Source organism: Chinchilla lanigera, unplaced genomic scaffold, assembly GCF_000276665.1.
Source record: "Chinchilla lanigera isolate Chin_1 unplaced genomic scaffold, ChiLan1.0 scaffold00016, whole genome shotgun sequence".
NCBI classification, from domain to species: domain Eukaryota; kingdom Metazoa; phylum Chordata; class Mammalia; order Rodentia; family Chinchillidae; genus Chinchilla; species Chinchilla lanigera.
Window position 1 is genome coordinate 15,185,630 of NW_004955417.1, and position 16,645 is coordinate 15,202,274.

At 39.6% G+C, this 16,645-nt stretch overlaps 1 protein-coding gene across 3 annotated transcripts in view; it reads left to right on the forward strand.

Moving 5' to 3' along the window:
- Vps13b (vacuolar protein sorting 13 homolog B (yeast)) overlaps nucleotides 1–16,645 on the forward strand; it is a 657,708-nt gene that overhangs the window by 615,231 nt on the left and 25,832 nt on the right. For all 3 annotated transcript variants that reach the window (XM_005381857.2, XM_005381855.2, XM_005381856.1), the window contains exons 53-54: nucleotides 1,997–2,124; nucleotides 2,320–2,519. In XM_005381857.2, the coding sequence (XP_005381914.1) occupies nucleotides 1,997–2,124; nucleotides 2,320–2,519 (328 nt within the window). The remainder of the gene's footprint in view (nucleotides 1–1,996; nucleotides 2,125–2,319; nucleotides 2,520–16,645) is intronic.

A 16,645-nucleotide genomic window follows, 5' to 3' on the forward strand; every position in this document is an offset into this window, starting at 1 on the left:
AAAAGAAAACATATTGTGACCTTATGAAAGGCACTTTATTGTCATGATCATGAGTTTTTTAGGGTTTGGGATTTTAGCCATCCTAACTTTTTTGGTGTATGTAGAGATTTTTAATAGTAATATTTTAAAAGATAACAGCTTAACTCAAATTATCCATCGTGGTAAGGTCCTCTTCCCTATATGCATCCTTTCTTCTTTTACAGTATTCACAAACACCACTAATTTTACAACAACTTTTATCCTTAATACTGTACCTTTAAATTCTGGTGTCATACAATGTTAAGTGTGTTGAGTTTAAGAAAGTGGTCTTGAAAGGTATGGGAACTTATGTCTATAAGACCAAAGTTTATTTTTAAAGTGAAAGTAAAAACTTGAAATAAAACTTTATTTCCAGAATTACTTGAATTCTAAGAATTGTAGTATAATTTAATGTTTTTTTTTTTTTTTTTTTTGGAGATAGGGTTTCACCATGTAGTTCAGACCAACCTTGAACTTGCTATGTAGCCCAGTTTACTACGTAGCTGGCCTGAAACTCACAGCAATCCTCCTGCCTCAGCCTCCCCAAATGCTGGGATTACATGCGTCACCACGCCAGGCTAATTTAATCTTTTGTACAAACAAACTGAATAGACTAAAGGGGCTATACTCTACTTCTGGCTCCTAGCTTTCATGGCTGTCTAAAAGAAATTGTTGGAAATGAGCTTGCCCAGCTTTTTCAAAATTAGGCTGTGAAAATAACTTTCCTGTCAGTCCAAGGACTACTGTGAAAATGAATGCATTTTCTGCTTTCCCATCTCATATCTCTTTCCTCCCCTCAGTCCAGCAGGGCATACTTGATGGTGTTATTAATGTGCCTTTACCAAACGCTTATGGGTAGTCCATTTGGACCTCTCGTACAAATGGTATCTCTGGGAAGGACTCACACTGGCAGGGAGGAGAGATGGCAAGTGGAAATTCTTTAGTGTTACGACCCAACTGAAGGAGTGTAAACTAAGAGCCACATTTAGCAAATTCCCTCATTTCTTTCATTTTTATAATTAGTACATTTAATCTAGAGTTCGAAGAAAATTTTTTTCTTTCTTTGACATTAAATACCATTAACAGGGGCTGGGGATTTAGCTCAGTGGCACAGCACCTGCCTGGCAAGTGCAAGGTCATGAGTTCGATTCCCGGTACCAGAAAAAAAAACAACAAACAAACAAACAAACAAAAATACCATTAAGAAAATTTCTGTCTCTGAATCACAGAGGGCAACCAATGCCCATGCAACATAGTTCCAAGTTAATACAACTTTGCCTCTGATGGTCAGAATATAGATTCTATAAGACGTGATCCTTCTATGAAAATTGACAGCAAACATTATGCATCTTTAAAATGAGGAGAACAAGCACGCTAGCTGTCTAGCAGTCCTTCTAAAATAGGTCAGCTCCTCCTTTCCCAGGATTTACTGAGCAGTTTTTGAGAAGGTCCCCTCTCTAAAGAGTTAAAGGCCCACATGCACAGACAAAAAAAGAACAGGCAGACCTAGCATGAAATTAACTATGGTTCTCTCTGAGTTATAGTTTTTATCTTCTAAATAATGTTTCACACATTTGGAATTTTTATGGTAAATCTGTGCCACTGTTATGACCATGAGAAATCAGTAAATCTAACCAGGAGTGGTGGTGCATGCCTGTAGTACCAGCACTTGGAAAGCTGAGGCAGAAGGATCACCATGAGTTTGAAGAAACCCTGGGCTGGGCTGCACAGTAAGTTCAAGGCCAGCCTAAGCTACATAGGGAGACCATGTCTCAAAAAAATAGTAAATCTACAATTTATACATGATAAGCAATAAAGGAGGGTATGGTTTCCTTCTCTGGAAAACATCTCCCCTGAGTTACAAAAAAAAAGATATTTTAGAATTCAGAATATTGCAAATCTGGGTAAACATAAACCCAAGAGAGAAAGTGTGCATTTTTCTAAACCATTTCTGTTGTGTGGTTTGATTGTGTTCTAGGGCTCTAGCACTGACATATCAAGAGCACTTTGGAGTGACTTACTTAACACTCTCAGAAGACCCTAGTCCCCGAGTAATTGTGCACAACAGGTGTCCAGTAACAGTGCTTATAAAGGAAAATATTAAAGGTATGTTTAATAGCATTGAATTTAAATAACAAAACTTTTATTTTTTCTTGAGGTTTTTACTTAGTAGATGCCTGTGATCCAGAGTGCTGAAAGTATTTCTAACCCTTCTTGAGAAATTTACTTTGCCACATTATAGTTAATGTACCTAAGTCAATGTTAAGGCCTAAGTATGCATAAATTTTTTTTTTTTTTCAGAAATTCCAAAGTGTGAGGTTTATTGCAGAAAAATTCCTCCTGAGAGCTCAGTTCATCATGAACTATATCATCAGATTTCCAGTTATCCAGACTGCAAGACCAAAGACTTACTTCCTAGTCTCTTCCTGAAAGTAGGCTTGCTGGATGCAGTAACTGCCGAGTGGAGTGATGCCGTCGACATCAACAGTCAGGGAACACAGGTGAGTGCGCCGTGTGTTCCTGCCCAGGCCAAACGAAAGTGCCCATCACTCGGGTCTTGGTGGTTTATTTTAAACATAATTTTCTAAATACTGAACTTATCTCTGTGAGGGCACTTACGTATCCGTTTTACATCTGCATCAGGCTGTAAATTCTTAAACATAATTATATATCTCCAGAATATACTATACAACTGATTATCACAGGGGCGTCTTAGTAAAATCAGGTCATCGTGGATCTAATACAGGTCAAAAATGAAATAAAATTGTCTGTTTTTAGAACGTAGTCCAGCTGTCTAGATTTTAGATGATTATAATACTGACCCTATATTAATTCCTTCTTTTAAAAGTTTACCAATTTTAAAAATGCATATTTATACAAGTAATCCATAAAACCATGCAGACATACTAAGTAGATAAAGTGTTCTGATTTGTTCCTCTTACCCTGAGTATCAGTGGTGTTATTTTTGGTGAAAATGGCATGTGAACCTGGCATTTTCTTTCTTCTGTACTTAAAACCTACCATTTGTAAGTGTATAATTTTGTGGTACTAATGACATTTACAGTGTTATAAACCATCACCACTATTTCTGAAACCTTTCCTGTTCTAAATCAAAATTCTGTACCTGTTCAGCAATAACTACCTTCTCTCCCTTCCCCCAAACACTGGTAGCCTTGATTCTGTTTTCTGTCTCTATGAATTTGCCTACTCTGAGTACTTAAGATAAAGGAAATCATAAAGTATTTGTATCTGGCTTATTTCACTTACCATTATCATGAAGACGCCTTTGTGTTATAGTGTATATCGGCATTCATCCTTTTTTATAGCAGAATAATAATGTGCTGCTCTTTTCTTTAGAGTTCTTTCACATAGAGTTTTTAGTTCATTTAATCTTCACAACAAGCTTATGAAGAAGATTCCATTTCAGTGGTTATAAAACACATATTATACTCATAAACATATTTAGAATAATAATAATGGTTATTACTTAATAATCACTCTATGCCAGGCATTATGCTAAACACTTTCACTCTTATCTAAGCTTTACAACAGCTGTGCACATAAGAACTTGTTTTACAAATGGAAAAGGAAACTTCCAAAAGTAGCACATCCTCATTCCCATGCATTACAAGAGTCAGGCCTAGGATTCTGTCCAGCTCTCCTGGCCCTGAAGCCCAGATCTAAAGCACAGTGCTACACGTACTCCTTCTTTTCTTGGAGTTTCTTGACTCCTCTCTTTCCTAGCCCTTGGGGCGTGTCCCTCTTTCAAGATTCAGTTAAAGCCCCTTTACCATCTTTTCCTTTCCTCTCTGGTGCCCTATGTGCTTATGTAACATTGGTAGCCTTTAATTGGACTAATTAATTATTGTAAAGATTTCTGTTGGCTAGATGGATACCTTACTCATCCTCAGCATATAGCAGATACCTGTCAACACAGTAAAATCTTGATAAATATCAACTGCATAAATGATTGACTGGATGATTGAATTGAATGAGAAGTTAAGGTTACAGAGATGGTATGAAGGAGGTCCCTGGTGTTCCCGGGGGAAATTCCAGCCTGTAAGAGTGGAGCAGCAAAAGGAGTAAAGGAGCCGAGCAGTAGGAGACCTGTGCGAGGTGACAGGGAAGCCCCTGCAAGGGGAGTGGTTATGGGATGGAAACCCCTAGAGAGGCCAAGCAAGACTATGATTAGAAAGAGTTCAGAGTGAACAGAAGTGAGGGGACAGAGGAGCAAGTGAGAATTGTTCTCTCAAGGAGAGGCCGCGTGAAACTGGGATCAGTGGGGAGGAAACTCACACACACCAGGGGAGAGGAGCCAGGCAAGAAGAGGAAAATGTGAGTGAGAAAGGGCCCAGAGAGGTAAACCCAAGGCCCAGGCAGAGAGACTGAACTTGGAAAAGGGCCATTTCTGCTTCTCTGGCCGGGCAAAGCAGCGAGGATGGGCACAGGCACAGATGGAGACGTGCGGAGGGACAGGGCCGGGAGATGAAGTGGACTGGTTGTGCATTCCTTGGGTTCATGACGTGTGGAATGAGTGATCTGCTGAGAGAGCGGGACAGAGGGAGGGCCTGGGAGCGCAGTAGCTGCGGAAGCAGATGAAGGATCTGGCCAGGGACAGGAAAGAATGGCTGAGCATCCTGGGGCGCGTGCTCAGCTGACACCTGCGTGTGTGGCGGCCCCTCTGCCTAGGGTGTGCTTTCCATCAGCAGTCCTTTGATGACCACTGTGCAGGCTCAGATGTCCCTGATCTTGTTAATTTGCAAAGTAAATTTTGTAAATTTCTGTAAACCTTTTCAAGGTTTCCAAACTCCCCTGCATCAGTTTGAAGGGTTTTGAAATCTTGCTTATATGACTAGGGAATTCTATACAATAAGCGTTCCACCTGCCAAACTATATGTGGGGGCTCCCATTCCCTCTAAATTTCCTCAAACCTTCATAGTTGGGGCTACTTCAAAGCTGAGGGGAGGTACTCTTTCTAACACCCTTATCGTCCATGGTCAGGGGACATAAGAAAGGCTCATGTTCCCATTAATCTTTTAGGAGCTGTGTACCATATGTCCTGCAGAGTGGGATGTAGTCCTCCTCAGGAGGAAGAGGGGTTTCAGGCCCTTACCGATAGCCCTGCAGCAACACCCCAGGCATATAAATCACTGGGGGAGAAGGGAGCTGTGTCCCTGATGAAAGACCATTCCTCTGTGGGAGGAGGTTTGTCTCCCAGGACTCTGCCCTCAACCCCGGGGTCCTTGGGACAGGGTGTGAGTTTCAAAGCTGACCTAAACAATCAGAATTAAAACACCATAAAATCTCCATTATGCTACAAGGAAAAAAACTCCTTTAGCTTTTGACAGTCCTACATATGTCCCTGGGTGTAGTTTTGTAAGTAGAACAGTTTCATATTGTGTAAGTTTGAAATTAGGTGAGATACTGCAAAAGTAGTTTTATAACCTTACAGAGAAATATATCCTTTGGACCAAGAGGTATCAATAAGACCTCATAACGTGCCACAAAATTCTGATTGTGAAGGTGGTGCAGGATGATGTTCTGGGATTGTGCTCCTGACTCACACCTGGCTAAAAAACAGCACAGGGTTATTCAGCCAGAGGCCTGAAAATGGCACCTGATGCTCATTTCCATAATTTGACAGTGAGTAGCAACTTGACTTTGGTAGGTAGGGATCTTTAGGTTCTCAGTAAATATGGCATAAGAAACAAGTTCACACTGGTAATTTTAAATCATACTTTTGATCCTATTGCAGAATAATTCAAAATCCTATCAAGTTTTTGATAGAAACCTTATTTTTTACAGTTAAGCAATATGGGAAGAGGAAATGTATAACATACCCCTCTAAAGCAATATAAACATTAAAACTCAAATTTAAAAATAAAGTCCCTTCAAATAAATACCAAAAAGAAAAGAAAAACTCGAAACAAGGTACAAAGAGCACATAGAAGTTAACTAACAAAGCATTGTAAAGTTTGCTTCATTCTTTAAATTATCAAATACTTACTGAGTTTTTTAACTAACTAACTAACAAAGGGATTGTAAAGTTTGCTTCATTCTTTAAATTATCAAATACTTACTGAGGCTTTTTTTTCTTTGGTACCTGGGATCAAACTCAGGACCTTGCGCTTGCCAGGCAGGTGCTTATGCCACTGAGCTATATCCCCGGCCCTTACTGAGCTTTTAATATGTGCCAAACATTAAAGATACTTGAACTACATGAAGTTCACTGAACAAAAACAGAACAAAACTCTAGCCCCTGTGAACTTTGTATGTATAGGAAATAGGTAACATTCAAGGAATCACATGAAAACTTTAGTTATTCCAAACTCCAAGAGGAGCTATGAAGGAAGGAAGGAAGTAAAAAAGGAAGTATGCCATAAGAGGACACACCAGATGATTTGGGAGCCCAGGGAGTATGTCCCTGGGTGAGGGCTTTCCATCTGTACCTTCAAGAATGCACAGGCACAAATTAGGCATGAGGGGAGGAGACTGTTTTAGGCAGAAAAAGCAATACGTTGAAGCTTTATGGCTCAGAGTGAAAGCGTGGTCCTTCTAAGGAACTAGATGCCCGCAAGCCCTGGTGCCGGGAGAAGGAAGAGGGGAGGCCTGTGAGGCAAGTGGAGACCAAACTTGTCAAGACCCTGTGGGTCCTCCCGAGAAGTTTTGTTCTCTTAAGAGCCATGAGAAGTCATTGAATGGTTTATAGAAAGTAATTTCTGAGCTATTGAAATGGCAAAACAGAATGCTCAGTTTGAACCCAAAAATAAAAAAGAACTAAAATTATCCTTTTATACAAGAACTCACTTCTAAAAAGATCCAGTAAATTCTTGCTCTTTGATCTTAACAGAAGTGTTAGTGAGGATGTGTGGGAGTGACCGTTCGTGTTTGCACAGAACTATAGTAATTATAAAGTGCTTTCACACACAGTCTCCAGTCTCTCCTTCATTTGTTCCAAAAAATTTTATTGGGGATCTATTAAGTACCAAACATTTTGTCCTAAATAAGGTGCAGTTCCTACCTTCATGGACACAAGTAACAGTAAAGTGTAGTAAGTCCCAAGATTTAAAGACTTTGTGCATTTTGTTTTGTTTTGTTCTGTTTTGTTTTTTGTTTTGTTTTGTTTTTGAGACAGAGTCTTGCTACATAGTTCAGGCTGACCTTGAACTTACTGTGTAACCCAAGCTGGTCTCAAACTCACTACAGTCCTTCTGCATCAGCCTCCCAAGTGCTAGAATTACCATGCCTGGCCCCAAGATAGAGACTTTGATTACCACAGTGACTCTAAGATCATAAGGGCAATAATTTTCATAATGAGAGGGATGAGGTTTAAAAAGTAATCAGAGCTGGGTGTGGTGGCACAAGCCTGTAATCCCAGCACTCGGGAGGCTGAGGCAGGAGGATTGTTGCAAGTTCAAGATCAGCCTGGGCTACAAAGTGAGCTCAAGGCCAGCCTGAACTGCATAGCGTGACCCTGTCTCAAAAAAGACAATAAAAAAAAAAAAAAATTTAAATTGTAATCAGCTAGGTACCTTACGCTAAGCAAATTAGACTGGCACTTGAATCTGCTCACATATCACCTAGTCCTGCTTTTCTTACACCACATAGGGTCACTTATTGCCCTCTAAAGTCCTGCTGTGGCTACAGATACTGCTCCCTGAAAGGTCATCTACAGATATTGCTCCCTGAAAGGTCATCAAAGTATAGGTTAAAAAAAGTTTTCTAATTCCCGCTTCCATAACATCTCATCTCAGAAGGCCCTAGTAACATAGTCATGGCTTATTCCAGTCATGACAACGCAAAACTTTCTTCCTAATCTATTGAAAACTCTTCCAGTGCCATCCACTCATGGATCTTTATCTTGCCCTCTAGGGCAGCACACGTTATTGAGTTCCCCTTCAATAGGGCCACTTTGCGGTTTTCTGATTGCAGCTTCCGCGTTGTCTTGTAAGTGTTCCCTTATCCAGGCCAAGCGTTTCTGGTTCCTTGAATCACTGTGTTAGTGAATGTGATTTGCAGACCCATCACCATAGTTACCCTTGTCTGAATATGCCAGTGTGTTATGTTCCCTTTTAAAAATCTGGCAGCTGGAATTACACACAGTATTCCAAATGTGGTCTAACCACCTATTACCTCCCTATGCTTCCATTAATAAAATAGAAGACTGAATTATTGTTTTAATAACATATTCAGACCATTTATTATTATTAAACTTGTGGTCAACCACATCCCCCAAATCTTTATCATATGATTTGCTACACAGTTGACTTTTTGAACCCGCTGACAGTACTTTATATTTATCCCCCCAAAATCAAGTCTTATGCTGCTGGCCTAGTCCACTATTACCTTTTTAAAAATTGTGATGCTGTCCTCTAATATATTAATATCCATGGGAGCTTTAAGTCATTTATAGATGTGGTGTGCATGCGTTCTACATAGTCATCTAAGTAATTAATAAAAATGTTGAACAAGACAAATCCATGGCCTGCACAAAGTGGGAAATCACTGGGTACTTCCCTCATATCTGGGTTCAGTCATCTAAGAATAAGGCAAACTCTATTGTCATGTAGCCCACTGTTCTTAAATTTAAACTCATGGCAAAACACACTTCGACTAAATTGTATAAGATATTTCTTGTCTGCAAGAATTTCATGAGATATTTTGTTAAATGCTTCGGTGAACCAGGAGGCAGATATGCACATGAAGGTAACTGCTAGCACCGATGCTTAAAGTACCAGGTAGTAATTTTCAGAGCTATCTTTAGCCTTCTGCGGAAGTTTACACAGAGAAAAAGATGTCAATCTAAGTGAATATCAGATTCAGAAAACGTGTAGTACAGGCATTTTTGGCTCCTTGCTTACTTTGCTTACCTTCCCCACCCCCATACCAAGTCCAGAGCAATTAGCAGCAAGTCAGCACCCACTTCTGAATGTCTGCCAAGTCTGGGGTCTAGAGTCTCCTTCACGTTTACAGTTTGTTCTGGCTGAGTTACAACTGTTTCCAAAGATACTCAGGAGTAAGGATTTCTCTTAAATTTTTTTCAAAAAGTATGCAGAGGGAAAAATTACATCTGCTCTTCTTTCATCCCTATCCAACCTTTTCTGTTTAATCATCTTAGAAATTTATCTCCCGTCTTATCTTCTCTGGGAGATCTAATTCCTCTCATAGCTTTAGCTACTGTCTATCACCTAATCATTCCCATATATCTCTCTCTGCCTCTTGTATTCCTAAGCTCCACTTTCCAGCTACTCACCAAGCATCTCATCCTGAGAGACCTACAAGCACCTCATTTCCTGGACACCAAACCAACTTTTCCTAGAATCTGTGCTTTATTTAATGTTATCACTTTTTCCCAGTACAAAGCCTTAAATAATACTGATATAAATTTGTATTGGATTCCTGTTTTATCTCAAGAATTCTAAAGATATTATCACTAATCCCTATATTACATCCCTTAAAATTAGATATCACCTGAAGCCAAAGAAGTGATCTTGTGCTGTGTTACCAGGATTCAAACCCAGGACCATCTAGTTTCTAAGCCTGGCTTCTTTCTCCTGCCATCCCCGTGCCTTCCTTTTCTCTCTTTGCCCACACAGCTAGGAAATCACCAGGTTCTTTTAGAGATGCCCCAGGAATGTCTCTGGAATCTGTCCCTTCTCACTCACCAGAGTCTTTTTCAGGCCTTTGAGTCATTCTGATCCCAGATTTTATCAATATTCTCTTTTTTATTTTTTTTTATTTTTTAACAAAGAATGCAATTTATTTAGAACTTAATGGACAGAAGGGATAGAAGCCTGTCCAGGCTAGCATATCAGTATTCTGTTAAAGGGCTTCTCCATCTCAGCCTGTACACTCTCAAGTGATTGTCCATAACAACTACCAGTGTGTTTACTAGAACATATAGAGTCCAACCCAAAGACAGCTCTGCAGTCCAGTACACAGAGAGACCATGGTTGAGACCAGGCTACATCTCATCCCTGTCCTCCCTCTGCCAGAAAGGGATCAGCCCCTTAGCATACACAAAAATCTCTTCTTCCCTCCCTTCAAAGACAAAGTCTAGAATTCTTGTATCTCCTGGTTTTCCTACTTCAAATGCTCTTCTACAAACTAGGTACACAGAGATATATTTAGTAAAGTTTAAACTACTTCTTCCCAAAGTAGGGGCTGACATTTTTTATGAAAACTTCAGTTTTAACCAAAAGTCAGCTGAACAAGTAAAATGCCTAATTAACATGTCTTCAGATCATTTTAAATGCGTCAGTTCTCAGCACAAAATAAGTGTTAGCATGTCTTCAACTTAAAGATTCAAAAGTAAATCATCTCATTTTTAGAAAATAGAATTCTTCTGACGGGAAAAGTTACCTTTAGGAAAACACTTGGATGAATTTGAGCTGTAAACAGGATAGGCTGGGAGTAAGAAAAAGAGATGGATAAACTCTCCCACTAAGAAAGGAAGTGAAAATTTGAGGTGGGGTGAAGATAAGTGGGGTAGAAGAAAAGTTGAAATAGCAGAGGAAGAAGACCCAGCAAGATGTACCACAACGGGGATTGCAGCCCAGTGGAAGAGAAGATTGGTGACAGTTGGAGGAAGGGCCAGCTTCAATATTTTAATGACAGGAATAAATATTATATAACGTGGCCACAGTGCTGTAGTGCTTTATAAGTCCCCTTCCCTCTCCCCAGATCTTCATATATAGCTTATTAAGAGAAAAGAGACCAAGGGTGGATGGACAGGATCTTGTCAGCTTAAACGCAGTTCCAGGACCCATATCCAGAAGCCAAGATCAGCCCCATATCCACCACAAATCCAAATGCAAACTTGATGGAATTACACAGCACATTTCTGGGGTCCAACTTGGACACTATTACAGAACTATGAACACCAGAGGAATTTTATTATTTTTCTTAACCCAATAGTCAGTGAAATTGAAAATTAATTTAAAACTTACCAACAAGAAAAGTCCAGATCCTGATGGATTCACTGCTGAATTTTACAAAAAAATTTAGAGAAGCTCTAATGCCACTAATGTTGAAACTCTAATGAAATTGTGAGGGAAGCAGTATTCCCAGACTCATTCCTGGAAGCAAGTATTACCCTGATACCAAAAACCAGAGAAGGACCCAACCAAAAAAGAAAACTACAAGCCAGTCTTTCTAATGAGCATCCTCAACAAGATACTGGTAGACAGAATGCAGCAAATCATCAAGAAGATTATACACCGTGACCAAGTAGGATTCCTCCCAGGGACATGGGGATGGTTCAACACACACAAATCAATAAATGTAATATACCATATCAGCAGAGCCCAAGACAAAAATTACATGATCATTGCAATAGACACAGAAAAAGCATTTGACAAAGTCCAGCACCCACTCATGATTTTAAAAACCTATAGAAAATTGAAATAGATGGTCTTTACCTCAATCTGATAAAAACCATCTATGACCGACAACATACCAAATGGCCAAAAGTGAAAACTTTCACTCTAAAATTAGGAATAAGGCAAGGATGTCCACTATTACCACTCCTACTCATATAATTTTGGACACATTAGCCAGAGCACTTACATAAGAAAATGAAAACAAATAAGGATGGGAAAGGAAGAAGTTAATTTATTATTATTTGCAGATGACGTGAATCTTTACACGGAAGACCCCAAAACTCCCCCAAAAGACTTATAGATTTAATGACCAAATTCGGTAGTATAGTTGGATATAAAGTCAACACTGAAAAATCAATAGCATTTCTGTACAAACAACAGACTCAGAGAGAAATTAGAGAAACCACACCTTTCACAGCAGCATCCAAAAAAGTGAAATACTTAAGAATCAATCTAGCAAAGGAAGTAAAAGATCTATACATTGAAAATTATAGTACTCTGAAAAGGAGATCAAAGAGGATATCAGAAGATGAAAAGATATTCCTTACTCTTGGATAAGAAAAACCAACATAGTGAAAATGGCCATACCCCGAAAATTATTGTACAGATTTAAAGCAATCCCAATCAAAATACCATTAGCATACCTCAAAGAACTAGAGACAACATTTCTAATATTCATTTGGAACCAGCAGAGACCTAGAAGATCTAAAACAACTCTCAGCATCAAAGGCAATTCAGGGGGCATCACAATCCCAGAGTAGAAGTTATTCTGCAAAGCTACTGTGATTAAAAAGCAGGATGGTACTGGCAAAAAAAAAAAAAAAAGACCTGAGGCTCAGTGGAGCATATTACAAGATACAGAAACAACTCTAAACACATTCAGCTACCTTGTCCTTGACAAAGGGGCTAAACTTGTTCACTGGAAGAAAGATAGCCTCCTTAAAGCATGGTACTAGAAAAACTGACTTTCCGCATGCCAACAACTAAAACTACACCCATGTTAACCACCATGCACTAAACTAAAATTGAAATGGAGTAAAGATCTAAATATTGAAACAAAAAACACTAAATCTGCTGTAAGAGAGAAGAGGCAAAACTCTTGAAGACATAGGTATAGGCAAAGATTTCATGAACAAAATTCCACATGCGTGAGAAATAATACAAAGAATCAACAACTGGGATCTCATCCTATTAACAAGCTTTTGCACAGCAAAAGAAATCACCAACAGAGTGCAGAAACACCCCACAGATTGGGAAAAAAAATTTAGTTTTTCCCTCAGACTCTCCAAATTAAAAGACCCCATCCAAAAATGGGCATCTAAGGTGAATACACATTTCTCAGATGAAGAAATGCACACATCAAGTAAATATATGAAAAAAGGTTCACCATTCATGGTCATTGAGAGATGCAAATTAAAATAATGCTAAGATTCTATTTCCAGAAAAGATGGCTACCAGCAAGAAATCAACTAATAACAAATACTGGTGGGGCTGTAGGAAAAAGGACCCTTCTCCACTGTTGGTGGGAGTGCGGACCGGTGCAAGCACTGTGGAAATCAGTGTAGCTATTCCTCAAAAAGCTAGGATTAGCACTCCCATTTGACCCAGCTATTCCCCTTATGGGTATCTTTCCAACAGAAACATCTTTCCAAAACATCGTATCACAGTGATGTCTGCGCATCCATGTTGATGGCAGCACAGTTTGTAATAGTTGAATCTTAGAGACAAATGCCCATCAACTGGTGAATGGATATCAAAGAGGTGGCTTTTTTATATAATGGAGTACTACTCAGCCATAAAGAAGGATGAAATTGAGACATTTCTTGGTAAAATGGCTACACCTTGAGACCATACTCTTAAGTGAAATAAATCAGACACATGTATATGAGTATCACATTTTCTTCCTGGTGTGATAAACTGAAAGAATAAATAAGAACAAAAATGTGCAGTAGACATTATGAAATAGGAAAAAATTGTTTAAAAGGAAAGAGGAACTGGGGTGGGAAGAGGAAGGATGGGGAAGGAGAAAAATGATAAGTATAAAATGGAAACAAAGCTTTGTAAATAAGGAGGGGTTAGACAGGTTGAAAGGAAGGGAAAGATTGGGGGGAGAGAGGAATCAAGGTATATACAGGTACAAACTCCCTCTGATGAATATGGTTATTGTGTGTATCTAAATTGTAGTGATCTTAATTTTTAAAAGGAGTAGATGGAGTAGACTTTCAATAGTACGTTCCATTATTTCCTATGTGTCACCAGATATATTTAAGTGTTTCTTGTTTATGATTGTAGTTAAAAATAATATAGTAAGCAGAAGACAGGGGAACCTAGGCCTCTAACAGTCTTCCTATCTCACAAGTGAGATAGAACCTACTGACCAAAGTGATCCCACACAGATTTAAGTGACAAAACTCAGAGGATCTCCCAGATACATTTTGTGGTTGAAATAGCCAGTGTTTTACTGTGTGGTGCCTAGAGGCTTCCGTACACACACTCCCATAGAGCTAGTGCAAAGTAAAGAAAGGACGATAGAACTAACTAGTGCCGGCATTGTGCAGGCCTGGCTAGGCTATTCTGTGATGACAGACAATGGTCCCCTGCCCCATCAAAATAATCCCTTAGCCATCAACCATTTAATTCAGTCTCTGTCCCACACATAGAACATGTCTCTGTCCACTCTCCCTGGTGCTAAGCAGTCACTGTGAAGTCCAGTTATTCTGAGGAATGGTCAAGGGTGATATGACTTCTTTTGATCTCCAGACCTACAAGCTTATCTGCACCTCCTCTCCCTGCTGTTTTTTTTACAGAACAGAATAACAATAATAATCTCTCCAATCTGGTAAGGAAATAAAATGAAAAACATATACCCATAGCAATTCTGAATTTTTCTGAGCATATACTGTAGGTTTATACCCTGGGGAAAAAAGAATTAGTCTTTGAGCTCTGCTCCTGTTCTTGGGAGCTCTCATACCCTTGTTCTTCAGGATTGACCCTCTATAACTGACGGCAAACACTTTTGAGCTTTCAGAGATACAAACAGCCCATTGTGACACATGCCATGGGCCCACCACCGCTGCTCTCGGAGATTTCCCTTGGCCACCTGAAGTTTGTAGTGAGTCTCAGATAATAGCATCCTCCATCAGTCTAGGTCTGTGAGAATATTAGGCAGTAGTAATTTCTCTAAAATGAAGTAGTCTTCTTACCTATGTGATTCCAGAGAATTCCATATGCCATATCCCCGGTCCTTTTAAAAACATATTTCTTTACTGTCTTGCTTCCTTACTTTCTTTCAGAATTTAAAAGAGCTTCTTTGGGAAATATATACCCTCAATCTGAATTTGGTTCTCAATCGCTTTAGCAGTTAAAAAGTTTTAACAATATGATGCCTATAGTCAGTCCTGAGGTTGGATATTAACCTGCCTTCACGTTCAAAGACTTTCAGTTTTATCTCTTGCTGTTTCGAGTTTTATCTTAGTCTGTGTGGGCTAGTATAACAAAATATCATAGACTGTGTGGCTTATACACAACAGAAATGTATTTCTTAACCCTTCTGGAGTCTAGGAAGTCCCAGATAAAAGTACCATCAAAAATTGGGTATCGGAGGGGCTGGGGATTTAGCTCAGCGGCAAAAGCGCCTGCCTGGCAAGCACAAGGTCGTGAGTTCGGTTCCCGGTACCGGAGAAAAACCAAAAAAAAAAAAAAAAAAAAAAAATTGGGTATCGGGGCTGGGGATTTAGCTCAGCGGCAAAAGCGCTTGCCTGGCAAGTGCAAGGTCGTGAGTTCGGTTCCCGGCACTGGAGAAAAACAAAAACAAAAAAAAAATTGGGTATCTAGTGAGGCTCCACTTCCTGGTTTGTATATGGCCGTCTTTTCATTGTATCCTAACATGGCAGATGGAGCCAGGGACTTTCCTGGACTCCTTTTATAAGGACACTGATCACCTCCTAGTAATACCACCTGCCAGGGTTAGGATTTCTGCATACAAACTTAGAGGAAACACAGTCAGCTATATCAGGTTTTAAAGCATTTCTAATTTTGTAAAGCCCCAAATTTCTAGTAACCTGACCAGTTCTTTCTCCTGAATTCATCCCTTCTTTATAATACATTGTTAGATACACCCAATAGCGGCTAACACACACTACTGATGTTTTTTTTTAAACTTCATCTTCTAAAGCTACGGATTTATTAGGTTTTTTCTTTATCTCCCAAGTAGTGTCAAGTAATAGTTTTTCTGAATGCTTTGACACTTCAGAGTGAGGGACCTCATTTTTGTCACTTTCAGTGATCATTTTTATTTCATAACCATTAAGCCAAGATGTCATATTTTTGGTTTTTGCTGGAAACCTACTTCTATTACAAATATATACACATTAGTAGTGTCACCTACCCTGTGCTGCCTATAATAATCTGAGATTAGTTTCTTGTTCTTGCTGCGTGCCCAGTGTTAGTCATTAGGGGCCTTTGTCCCACATGACCATTCATGGACCCAGCCTGAATGATCTGTCTTCTGCCCCATTAAACAAACTGCCCCAGAGCCTGGTGGCTTCAGATAACAGTGACTGACAATCTCCTGGGGTTCTGAGAGCTGGCCGAGTGACTGTTCTGCAGAATGGGGTGGAGGTCACCCACACCGCTGTATTCAGCATGAGAGCTGGCTGAGGAATGGGTTTGGTGGGGGAGTCCAGACAGCCCCCAGAATGATTGAATGCTCAAACCATCAGACCAAAACAAGGATCTTTTTTATGTTTCTGGGGCCCTGGGTACAGGTGCCTAATTTCTGTGTGTATTAGGTACCTAACTCCCTAATCGCTGGAGCTGCACTATACAGAAGCTTAGAGTTGTGAGCTGTGATTTGGGTCTTTATGAGTTGTCATACCTGTAAGAATGAGCAACTTGAGGCACTCCAGGTCAAATTCTGTTTCTTCCATTCTCAGCACTGGGGCAAAAAGACACCCAGCAAAATCTCTCTCCGGAGTCCAGGTTTTGGGTCAAAAGAAGCACCTTAAAAGTTCAGGTTAATTTTCTTCCTTTCAAAAGTCCCTAGGGCAGTTAACAAAAACCATCAGTTTCTCTTTATTATCATATAACATTTAAGTATCCTCATTTCCTCATGCCAAACAGTTAACTCTGAGAATGAACAGAACAATATTTCTCTATTATGATCCCCTTCTTCCCTCCTTTGAGGAAAGCTCTGGATTTTAGCACTGTGGTAAAACTTGGGTTATACATTGAGGTTATGGTGGGTC